Genomic DNA, 12,850 nt, shown 5'->3' on the forward strand with positions numbered 1-12,850 from the left:
CACAACTATATCAGATTCATTATAGAATGCTACTCCTTAGCAAGACTATATCTGAGACACTACAAGATTGCTGACTCCTCCCTCTCCAGGAGCCAGCTACACAGAGCTTTCTCTACAGATTGCTCCTCCTATCTGACTGCTCCTCCCATCAAGCATCAGATTTGCAACAGATTGCTAACTCGAGCAGCAGATTTGCATCACATCCTCAGCTCGGTACTCACCCATATGTGAGGACTACCATCCTGCTTGTCCTGTGAGAAAGCAGAGTTGCTTCCTGTAACAGGTGTTCTCACAGGACAGCAGGATGTTAGTCCTCACGAAACCCACCCACCACCCCGCGGAGTTGGGTTCATTTACTTTTCTTATTTTATTTTTCACACGTACTCTTTACTATAAGATGAGACTGAAGGGGGACCCCTGCTGGATGCAGGGTCAGTGCATGGCAGTGCATGCCCAGTAGGTGCCAGTCAAAGTTCTAGAAACTTTGCCAAAAGTTTTCCGTGATTGGGCTCCATCCTGATGCATATGTGAGGACTAACATCCTGCTGTCCTGTGAGAACACCTGTTACAGGTACGCAACTCTGCTAGCTGTTTGCTTTTTTGACTGCGCAGCACACTGAGCTGATGATTTCAATGTATTATCCACTATGATGCCTAGATCTTTTTCCTGAGTGGTGTTGCGTGGCAGGGTGTTTTAGTGTGCCCATGGGCCTCGGCCCGACCCCAGTCGGATCCAGGATTGAACCGAGGGTTGACGGCGTGTTCCACCATGGCTGACGGTCTTACCCTCTGCCAGGCCTGCAAGCTCCCAAGGCCAACAACAGGATGATGTTGGAAAGTGAATGGTCCTCCGACCATTCCGAGGCCTTTTGGACCTGCCGCTTGGATTGGCATGGAGCAGTAGGCCTGGCCTGAGGTCGAGGGCAGATGGGCCTTGACACGTAGACATGACAGCAGGATCGATGCAACGGCATTGCGGATGAGAACTTGACACCAAGGCTGATGCAGACGGCATCAGAGACGAAGGCTGGCACTAGACAAGACACCAAGGTAGCTGAAGACATGACACCAGGGTCGAAGTGACGGCATCGCGGACGAAGACATGACACCAAGGCTGATGCGAGGACATCACAGACCAATGGTTGATGTGACAGCATCCCGGACCAGGGTCGATGCAACGACATCAGGAACAAGACATGATACCAAGAGTGATGCAATGGCATCCAGGACGAGACGAGGAACTGACGAAGTCCAGACGAGACGAGAAGCTGGGCGGAAGGACATTGGCACTGTCTCTCAGGGTGCCCTACTCAGTTCACCCGCAGAACTGAGTTGCGGACCACCCTGTCCCACTGCGCGCCCTACACAGCCCGAGGAGGCTAGTCACGGACCACGCTGAGAACAGGACAAGCGCAGGGAAGGGTCCAGTCGAAGCGGAACTCCAACGACGGAGCCAATGTCGTCCGAAGCTCCACCAACGGCTGGCAGGACATGATGGCTCAGGAGCACAGGACACCAGTCCACCTGTAGGCTAGTCCACGCTCGGGCAAGACATCATCCAAGGGACCCCCGGCCTACAGGACCAGAAGGCTCAGGAGCGCTGAAGACGAAGACACAGGAGCAGGACATCGAGGAACCAGGAACAACAGGAAGCAGAAGACCAAGACGAAACACCAAGACACCTGGACGGGGACCTCAGGCACGAAGACATAACTTGACAAGGCCAAGACTGACTGACGGAGCAGCCCTTTTATAGGGATGGTACAGGAAGTTCATCCCTAGGTGGGGTCAGCCACACTTCCTGTGGCTGGCCCTTTAAATCTTGAAGAGAGGCGTGCGCCGGCGTCTAAGGGGAAGCAGGAAGCTGTGCAGGACCGCGGACAGCGGCCTGCACCGACTTCTATGTGCAGAGACGCAGGACTGGGCCTGAGGAGCAGGCCCGATGTCGGCAGTGGCTTCAGCCGCTGCAGGAAGCCCCGGGGGCGGTTCCAGCCACCACTCCGACCTGGGGATGCGGCCTTCGCGCCGCGAAGATGAAATGATGTCGGCGGCGGCTTCCGGCCACAATGGACAGGCAGAAAGTCCGCGGCTCCGGCCGTGGTGAAGAGGATGAGTCCGGGCGGCCTCCGGGCCACAGGGGAGATCAAGTCTGCGGCTTCCAGCCGTGCTAAAGGCCCAACTCCAGCGGCACCAGCTGCGTCGGACAGATGAAGCAGCTTGGGTGAGTGAAGTCTGCTCGCGGGGAGACCGACGGGCAGCGATCCATAGCAAGTGGTAGCTCTTCATATGGAACCTAACCGTGTAACTTCTGCATGGGTTATTTTTCCCTATATGCAACACCTTGCACTTGTCCACATTAAATTTCATCTGCCATTTCGATGCCCAATCTTCTAGTCTCACAAGTTCCTCCTGCAATTTATCACAATCCATTTATGATTTAACTACTCTGATTAATTTTGTATCATCTGCAAATCTGATAACCTCACTCGTCGTATTCCTTTCCAGATCATTTATAAATATATTGAAAAGCACCGGTCCAAGTACAGATCCCTGAGGCACTCCACTGTTTACCCTTTTCCACTGAGAAAATTGACCATTTAATCTTACTCTCCGTTTCCTGTCTTTTAACCAGTTGTAATCCACAAAAGAACACCGCCTCCTATCCCATGACTTTTTAGTTTTAGAAGTCTCTCATGAGTGACTTTGTCAAATGCCTTCTGAAAATTCAAATACACTACCGGTTCACCTTTATCCACATGTTTATTTACCCCTTCAAAAAAATGAAGCAGATTTGTGAGGCAAGACTTCCTTTAGGTAAATCCATGTTGACTGTGTTCTTTTAAACCATGTCTTTCTATATGCTCTGTGATTTTGATCTTTAGAATAGTTTCCACTATTTTTCCTGGCACTAAAGTCAGGCTCACAGGTCTATAGTTTCCCAGATCACCCCTGGAGCCCTTTATATATATTGGGGTTACATTGGTCACCCTTCAGTCTTCAGGTACAATGGATTATTTTAATGATAGGCTACAAATTTTAACTAATAGATCTGAAATTTCATTTTTTAGTTCCTTTAGAACCTGGGATGCATAACATGTGGTCCAGTTGATTTGCTACTCTTTAGTTTGTCAATCTGGCCTACTACATCTTCCAGGTTCACAGTAATTTGGTTCAGTTCATCTGACTCATCACCCTTGAAAACCATCTTTAGAACTGGTATCTCCCCAACATCCTCATTAGTAAACACAGAAGCAAAGAATTCATTTAGTCTTTCTGTAATAGCTTTATCTTCCCTAAGAACCCCTTTAACCATTTGGTCATCTAACAATCCATTCGACTCCCTCACAGGTTTCTTACTTCTGATATATTTTTAAATGTTTTTATTATGAGTTTTTGCCTCTACGGCCAACTTCATTTTGTTATGATTTTGGATGTGAATCCACAGTAGACCGTGGTCTTACCTTCAGGGAATGATAGACCAAGGTAGTAGTGCTAGCGAGAGGCGTCTCTCCAGTTCCGAACAGCCGAGAATCAGACAGCAAGCAGATAAGTCCAGGTCCAATCCAATATCAGGGCAGGGAGCAAAACAGATAAGTCCAGGTCCAATCCAATATCAGGGCAGGCAGCAAAACAGATAAGTCCAGGAAAACATTCCAGGTCGGAACAAAGGTAAATCGCAATCCCACAGGAGCACCAGTACAAGCAAGCCTGTAGCTGAGGCGAGATTGTGCTGGGCTCAGTTCTTTAAATAATTGAAGTTCCCGCGCAAACGCGGGAACTTCCGGGTTGAAGTTAGACGCGCCGTGGTGGGCGGAGCTTGCTTCGGGTCGCGTCGGATCACGTTGCTGCCGGAAGACGTCGGGGAACAGGCATGGAAGCCGGGGTTCTCCGCGCCGCTGCGCGTCGCAAGGTAACACATTTTAAATTCTCTCTTTGTCTTTCTTATCAGTGTTTTACACTTAACTTCACAATGCTTATGCTTTTTCCTATTTTCTTCAGATGGATCCTTCTTCCAATTTTTGAAGGATTTTTTTGGCTAAAACAGCCTCTTTCACCTCACCTTTTAACCATGCCAGTAATCGTTTTGCCTTCCTTCCACCTTTCTTTATGTGTGGAATACATCTGGACTGCGCGTCTAAGATTGTATTTTTAAACAAAATCCATGCCTGTTGAGCACTAGGGATGTGAATCGGGCTTCAGACAATTGAAAATATCGTCGATATTTTCAAAATCGTCAGAAATCGGGGGCTCCCCCAAAACAATAGGAAAACCCCACGATATTGTTCGTGGGGGTTCTCTTATCGTTTTGGGGGAGGGCGGGAAAAACGGCACACAAAAATAACCCCTAAACCCACCCTGACCCTTTAAAACTAATCCCTTAGCCTCCCGACCCCCCCAAAAAACTTTTTACAGGTACCTGGTGGTCCAGTGGGGGTTCCGGGAGCGATCTCCCGCTCCCGGGCCGTCGGCTGCCACTAATCAAAATGGCGCCGATGGCCCTTTGCCCTTACCATGTGACAGGGTATCCGTGCCATTGGCCGGCCCCTGTCACATGGTAGGAGCACTGGATGGCCCACGCCATTTTTAAAGATGGCGCCGGCCATCCAGTGCTCCCTCCATGTGACAGGGGCCAGCCAATGGCATGGATACCCTGTCACATGGTAAGGGCAAAGGCCACTGGCGCCATTTTTATTAGTGGCAGCCGACGGCCCGAGAGCGGGAGATCACTCCCGGGACCCCCACTGGACCACCAGGTACCTGTAAAATGTTTTTTGGGGGGTCGGAAGGGTGGGGGAAGCTAAGGGATTAGTTTTAAAGGGTCGGGGTGGGTTTTTTGTTTATCGGCTCGGGCGCAGCCGATAAACAAAACCGCGATCGGGCCGGACGAAAAAAAAAAACATGATGTGAATCGGAACCGGAATCCGAACTGATTCCGGTTCCGATTCACATCTCTATTGAACACTTTTAACTTTGCAGCTGCACCTTTCAGTTTTTTCCTATTTTCCTCATTTTATCAAAATTTCCTTTTTGAAAATTTAGTGTTAGAGCTGTAGATTTACTTATTGTCCCCCTTCCAGTTATTCTAATTTGATCATGTTATGATCACTATTACCAAGTGGCCCCACCACCATTACATCTCTCTCCAAATCCTGATTTCCACTAAGAATTAAATCTAAAACAGCTCCCTCTCTCGATGGTTACTGAACCAATTGCTCCATGAAGCAGTCATTTATTCCATCCAAGAAATTTATGTCTCTAACATGTCCTGATGTTACATTTACCCAGTCAATATTGGGGTAATTGAAATCTACCATTATTACTGCACTGCAAATTGGTTAGCTTCCATGATTTCTCTTAGCATTTCATCATCCATCTGACCATTTTGTCTTACTCTTACCCAACACACATGGGATTTATACCCATATAGATTCTACTGAACATTTAGTCTCTTGTATGATCTTTATCCTGTTGGATTCTATACCCTCCGGGACATAAAGTGCACACCCCCACCAAGTTGATCCTCCCTATCATTGCGATATAATTTGTACCCTGATATAGCACTGTCCCATTGGTTCTCACAGGACAAGCAGGATGGTAGTCCTCACATATGGGTGACATCATCAGGATGGAGCCCAATCAAGGAAAACATCTGTCAAAGTTTTCAGAACTTTGACTGGCCCCTAGTGGGCATGCCCAGCATGGCACCAACTGAAGGGGGAGATCCGTATACAAATTATCTATTTGTTATAAAAATCAGGAGCTAATGTATCGGTTACTATATCATACATATCAATATTCAGTATTCTTTTCTCGATTTAGTGCGTAAAGTCCTATGTGCTGGCGACTGTGTGGTGAGCAGGGGTGCTATATACATATGTGACGGGGTGCAGGAAAGTGCAACAATTTTGGGAAAAGATTCAAGAGATAATTAGTGGGGACTAATATGTAGTTTTCACCTCAATTATGTTAAACTGTTGAGATGAACAAGAGTTATCAAAAGCAGATTAACGATTGTCTCATCTTCTACAAGATGGATGTCTGACTATTGCACACTTTTCGAACACTTCACCACAGGTGTCGGTTTGGCAATGTATTTTTTACTTATTTAAGTTCTAAATTTGTGTATTTGGATCCTGCGCAGCTGAGATTATATCTGGAAGCTCACTGTGTCTCTAATTGATTTTATTCAACTTTTAGATTGGGTAACCTTTTTTTTTATTCAATGCTTAAAGTCACTGCTTGTTTCCTTTCTTTAATTTATTTGTTGTATAATTGCTCCTTTGACCTCATACTCCCTTCATTTTTCTTTTTAAATTAATTGAAACTTTGGTTTTGGTAATAATGATCTAGTATTGTTTATGCTTATTTCATTATTACTTGTATTTTTTGTTATTCCAAGTCTCAGTGCTTTTCTGTTACAAGAGTATTCTTGTGTATCATTGGAAATTAATAAATATATAATATTAAAAAGGTGTAAGAGACATTCTGAATCTTAACAAGACTCTTATAAAAATAACAAATTATAAAATATGGTCTCAGAAATAGAACCTCTTGTTGCATTTCAGGAAATTTTTTTCTGCAGTCTTAAGGTTTCTTAGATAAATCTGGAAACATCTATATCTTACTACTTAGAAACAAGCTCCTTGATTATGGAAATAAAGATGCATTATAGAGTCCTTATCTTGAGCAAAAACAGGACACCAATAAGGTTGCCCTCTTCATCCTCAGCAGAACTTTCCAAAAAAAGTGGTCATGTCATTCTGTCCATAGACCTGTTCAACCCTTTGACCTCCATTTTCCTTTTTCCAGGCAGATAGATCTTGTTAAGGGGATGGATAGCATTCTCTGGAATTTTCAGCTGGAGCAGTGGGGTTGGCAGGAATCTTCAAGACCTGCCAGCCAAAGATAAGAATGAGCCAATGGAGTCTTTACCACATATGAGGAAACTGACAGAGGTGGTGCCTGGCAGAAAATGGAAGGCCTTCACCAGAAATCTCTCCCTTTCATCTAACTCCTTCCTCCACCATTGATTGGGGTGGCAGAAGGAGGAGAGCAGTGGTGCATCATGCTGTATTCTCCTCTTTAATCATCCGGACCAGACCAGTGCTTTGAACCATGCAGCAATATGGTATCCTATATGGTTTTAAACACCAGTCAGGACTTTGACTGCACAGGAGTGCAGCCCAAGGAATTGCTGCTTTCCCTCTCCTCCTGCCAGCTCACTTAGTGGTAATGGGACTGTGAAAAAGGGGTTGTTGAGAAGAAGGGAAAGATGAAGAGGGACTGGTGGTATCAGCTGATGGAATGAGGAAGAACTTGGAGGATCAGAGCAGGATCATTTGGAAAGTGGTAAAGAGGGGCTGGAGGAGATAGAGAGATTGGCTAGGGGGGATAAGAGGCGTTGAGGAGGTAAGAGAGGGGTTTGGTTGGGGGAGTGTGTATAGGAAATAAAAAGAGCAGAAATGTGGAAGGGGGAGGTGAGAGAGGGCACATAGAGTGCCTTTCAAAAATTTGGCATTGCATTATGATTTTCTTTTGTTCCTGTAAATCAAAAGTATATGGGTTACATTTGAAACTTTAAATTAATTTATTTAGCTTTTAAATTTATCTCTCTTCAGGACACAATTAGAGAAAGATACTGACTTTTTAATAGCATATTTTATAATACTGTCTATTGCTAAATCATACCAGTGTTTGCACCATATGGGGCCTTTGCAATCGTAAACTCTTCACAGTTTGAAATACATCCAGAAGTCCCTCAGCTTTTACTCGTTCCAGAATATTACTGAGTGCTATGAATGTTCCTGTTCTTCCAGCTCCAGCACTGCAAATTAAACATTATTTATGATTAGGAAAATATTTGTATACCCTATACATATTGCAAAATACTGTTGCTACAAAAAAGATACAGCTTGCTAGTTTTAGTAATCTTTTGCATATAAAACATAATATTTATTAGTGATGACTAGTGCATATGTTTGATAGTGATCTTTATGACATTAGTTTGGGGACAGAAGGGGGTTGCTTGGTGTTGAATTAAGTGTGGGAATTTATATGCTTGTTTACTCAAGATAGCAGAGAACAAAAGAGGAAAATAGCAAAACTAACTTGAATAAGAAGGGATAGTCTTCTAAGGAACAAGCTTCTACACCTGGCAACTAGGATATATTCCTTAGGCGTACAGACCATAAAACTGGGTAAACTGGATGGGTCACTTGGTCTTTATCTGTTGCCAGCTTCAATGTATGTTACTTTGTGATTGTCTTTTGACTTTTATAGAAATGAGCTAAAATATATCTTATGATTTTTCATAAAAACCTTAAATCTATTTTAGCAGGCATATTGCAAGTTGAAAAAAGGCAGTTGTCAAGGCCTTTGTACAAAGAGATAACATGCCTATTATATTTATTATTTATTTATAATGTATTGTGGTAATACACTATCCCAGAGGTTCCCAAACCTGTCCTGGAGGATCCCCAGTCAAAACTGACTGGCTGGGAGTTCTCCAGGACAGATTTGGGAACCACTGCACAATCCTATGCAAGACTAATTTCATGCATATCTTATGTCATAAGGCGGGAACCTTGAAATTATATCACTAATCATTATTCAGAAGTTTCTCTGCATTACTGCACATGCCCAATATCTGCTGTGTACCAGAATTAGACAATTCTATATAATTTCTAAAGGAGTCATAAATGAAAGGATAGAGGACCCTTTTTTTCCCTGAGGATAATCAGGATGGCAATCCTCACACATAGGTGACATCATTGGATGGAGCTCAGCGTGGAAAACATGTCAAAATTTCTAGAACTTTGACTGAGCCTTTCTGAGCATACCCAGCATGCATTATAGCATGCAGGGTCCCCCCAGTCTCTTTTATTCTACAGAGTCTAGTAGGTTGTGGCACTGAGTCTCTCTCTTTAAACTTCTTGCAAGTTTTCTTTTTTTGCGTTATGTGTGTTGTTTCTCAAAATTTCTCATCAACGTGGGGTCCTCTTGGTTCTTTCCTTAGTGAATTTAGCAAGGTTTTTTGGTGTTTAAGGTAAGTTTTCTTTCGTTGTCATTACCCCAGAGCAGTGGTGGCTTTGGTGCCTACCGGCCCTTCATAGGCCGCTACCATTGAATTCGATTTAGCGTCGCTTTTGTTTTGGGTCAACATTTCCACATCAGGGTTTAAGTCATGCACTCAATGCTCGAGGACAATGCCGACCATGCACCCCAATTATCGATGTATCCTCTGCCTGGGGGTATCGTGCAACGTCAAGGATTGCAGCACGTGTGCCCAGATGACGCCAAAAGGACGTAAGATCCAGCTCAATAAGATGGAATGACTCGAGTCGGAGAAGGCCGGTCCATCAACATCAGAGGCATCAGCATCAAGGATCCATGTTTACAGCAGGAGCAGGTGTAGCTCGAACCTGATGCTAGAAGGAGGAATCTGGTGGGCTCTGGGGCTGAAGGAGAAGACTGCTCCTTCTGCTTCCAGAGGGGGAAACAAGTGAGAGTGTGGGGATGTGATTGAGCATGGCAGAGATTGTGTTCATGGGTGTGATTGAGCAGGGCAGAGAGTGTGAGTGTGATTAAGCAAGGTAGAGAGTGTGGGTGTGGGTATGACTGAGCAAGGTAGAGAGTGTGGGTGTGGATGTGATTGAGCATGGCAGGGACCGTGTTTGTGGGTCTGACTGAATTGCAGAGAGCATGTGCATGGGTATGACTGAGCATAACAGACAGTGTATGTGTGTGTAATTGAGCATGGCAGAGAGTGAGGGTATGGGGGTGTGATTGAGCATAGCAGAGAGTGAATGTGTGGGTGTGAGTGTGACTGAGCATGGCAGAGTATGTGATTGTGATTGATAATGACAGTGTGTGTGTGTGAGGGGGTGACTGAACATGGCAGAGAGCATGTTTTTAGGACTGAGAAATGCAGAAGTGTGGGTGTGATTGAGCATAGCAGAGAGTGTGTGTGGGTGTGATTGAATATGGCAGAAAGTGTGCATGGTAGTGATTGAGCATGGCAGAGAGAGTGGATCAGGTTGAGCATGGCAGAGAGTGTGTGCATGGTTGTGATTGAGCATGGCAGAGAGTGGATGAGATTGAGCATGGCAGAGAGTGTGTGCATGGGTGTAATTGAGCAATGCAGAAAGTGTGTGTGGGTGTGATTGAGCATGGCAGAGTGTATGCATGCGGGTGTGATTGAGCATGGCAGGAAGAGTGAATGTATGTGTGTGTGTGTGTGTGTGTTTGGGAGAGAGTTTGTGAAGAACAATCTCCCTACTTTCCTCCTGCTAATCCACAACAATGTCAGGGCATCTGGAAATCAAAAGTTGCCAGGTAAGGAAAGCAAAAGATTAAAAAAAATATATATATCCTTATTTTTTATTATTGGGTGTTACTGATGTGTCTGCTGTTCTGAAATATTTTATTGGCATTTGGAAATGTTTTATGAGTTTTTCATTATTGGATGTTTTATTTATTATGTTTTAAAATATTTATTCTTTTTATTAACATGGTTTTATTATTATGATTTTATTTGATACTTTATGAGAAATAGTGTAGTTTCTGTTTTTCCATTGTTGCATTTCATATAGAGTCTGGCTTGTGGTTTCCGGTTTGTTTTTTTGTCTGCCTGTTTCTACATATACTTTATGATCTCTTTATTCTGTGTTTGAGGGTCTGTGTTCTGCATGTGTGACTGAGGTGAGGGATTCTTCTAGTTCGTATTTTCAGTATAGTGATCTATAACAGCCTGGCTTGTTCCGTTTTCCTAATAGGAGGTGTATTGGTGATCTGGGACCTGGTGTAATATTTACATTGTTGTCTTTTCATAGGTAGGATGGTTACCAGGCCTGGAGTTGTCAATAGGCCTGTGCCTAGGGTAGCAAAAATCTGGGGGGCAGCAGGCTAGCTGAAGGTTTGCTGCCTTCCAGCTGTGCTGAATCTCAGCAGCCCTCTGCTTCCTGATCCAGCCCCTCCCCAGCCAGGCAATATGCAAGGAACAGGAGGGGAAGGGTAGCTTGGAGTAGACAGAGTAAAGGGGATCATTTTGGGGAGGTTAGGAGGGACTATGGGGGATCACTGGAGGATGAGAGAAGACCAGCTGAGGGGCATGTGTCTGTGTGAGAGAGGGAGGTGGGAATAGGGGAGGGAGGCAGTGTTTTTGTGTGTGAGAAAGATGGGACTGCTGCTCTCTGCATGTGTGTGTGTCTGTCTCTCTGCCAGATTGGTTGGGAGGTTAAAGAGAGGATGCAAGGGAGAGCAGAACACAGTAGGGACACCTGCTCCCCCCACTGCAATTCACATTCTCCTTCCTTTCATCTTGGATTCTGTCTCTCAGATCCAGGAACCTTCAATCCTTCAGAATCTTTTCTCCCTTCCTCCCCCCTACCCCCAGAATTCTGATCTTTCCCATCTTTCATCACTGGTCCTCTCACCTTCTCCTCCCTGTACTGATACTTGAGATCTCTTTTTCTCACCCATTAAAGGGAAAATTATACAAACAGGTTTAAAATTAATATAAAAGACAAATGTTTGTCAATATACTTCATAATTTTCACATTTTTTTGTCACAGAATCTACGCCTGAGCTGCCACAGGAAACAGTAAGGCTGTTCCTTAGACTTACTCCCTGATGTCTGACTGTGCTGCATTAGGGGGCTGACAGTACCATCAGTGCCTAGGGGCAGCAAAATCCTATATCCATCACTGATATACATGTTAGTGATTTTTTTTACTCAGAAGACTGTATTTTGAAAGTTCTTTTTCATGTATTCTAAGAGGTCCATATTAAAAAATGTAATGGTTATCCATCTAAATGGCTTATCTGGATATATTCAGCCTTTATCCTGCTAAATTCTAGCCAGCTAATAAGTTAGGAGGGCTAGAATTTAGCCGGATAAGTTAGGAGTAGTCCAGGGGCATAACTGGGAGGAGTTGAGTTGGCCGGCTAAGTTAACCAGCTAACTCCAGTATTTAGAGTTAGCCAGATGACTTAGTGGGCTAAATCTGTTGGGTCAAAGAACCATCCTAAAGTTAGCCGGCTACAGTTAGCTAGCTAACAATAATTAGGATAGCCGGCTGTATTCTATGGTGTGGCTGTAGTATTGAATATGCCTCCAAAGTCAGCAGGATAAGTTTATCCAGCTAACTTTACTATCCAGACTGTTTGAATATAGACCTCTAAATGTATAATTTTTAATTGTATGTGGGGGAGGTGTGACTGAGGGAGGGAGGGGCTCGAGGCTTTAAGGGGGAGTGTGGAGCCAGCAAACAACAACATTAGGTATATTGGCTATGTCTGATGATACTGAATCCTCTCATCTATCCATAAGTTACAAATATTGTCCATGCCCATTATTTCAACATTAGGAACCTAACTAATTTAAACATGGTGAATAGTATTTGATGTGTAGATGTTTAAATATTTTTGTCTTGTTTGTGAGACTTTTGATGGTTATAAGTTTTAATATGGATGTCATTGTATACCCTGCCTAGATCTGCAGATAGAGCAGGTTATACATTTTTATAATAAATACGGCTCCTGGCTGCAGGATCCCTGTACTGTTCTGACTGAGCTGAAAGCCCAAAGGAGCAGGAGGAAATTGCTGTGTCAAAATAAAAATCCCGTACATGGAAAAGTCTCCAGCTCCCAGTATGTTGTGTTCAGGTTGAGAGTGCACTTTTTCACTTGGCCATAGAAGCCAAATGGCCTGGCTACAGCTCTGACTCAATCAAAAACTACCAATCCTGGTAGTTATGAATGAAGGCTCATTGCACTGTAGCCCAATACAGGCTGTTCTGATTGAGAAGGAAGCCCAAAGGAACAGGAGTTAAAAAATCCAGGTGGAAAG

The 12,850-nt window shown here is 44.3% G+C and overlaps 1 protein-coding gene across 4 annotated transcripts in view; it reads right to left on the bottom strand.

Annotated features, from left to right (window-relative positions):
• Positions 1-12,850, bottom strand: part of PTPRE (protein tyrosine phosphatase receptor type E) — a 557,332-nt gene that overhangs the window by 10,333 nt on the left and 534,149 nt on the right. For all 4 annotated transcript variants that reach the window (XM_029610013.1, XM_029610014.1, XM_029610012.1 and 1 more), the window contains one exon: positions 7,690-7,825. In XM_029610013.1, the coding sequence (XP_029465873.1) occupies positions 7,690-7,825 (136 nt within the window). The remainder of the gene's footprint in view (positions 1-7,689; positions 7,826-12,850) is intronic.

Source organism: Rhinatrema bivittatum, chromosome 7 (assembly GCF_901001135.1).
Source record: "Rhinatrema bivittatum chromosome 7, aRhiBiv1.1, whole genome shotgun sequence".
In the NCBI taxonomy this organism is placed as follows: Eukaryota; Metazoa; Chordata; class Amphibia; order Gymnophiona; family Rhinatrematidae; genus Rhinatrema; species Rhinatrema bivittatum.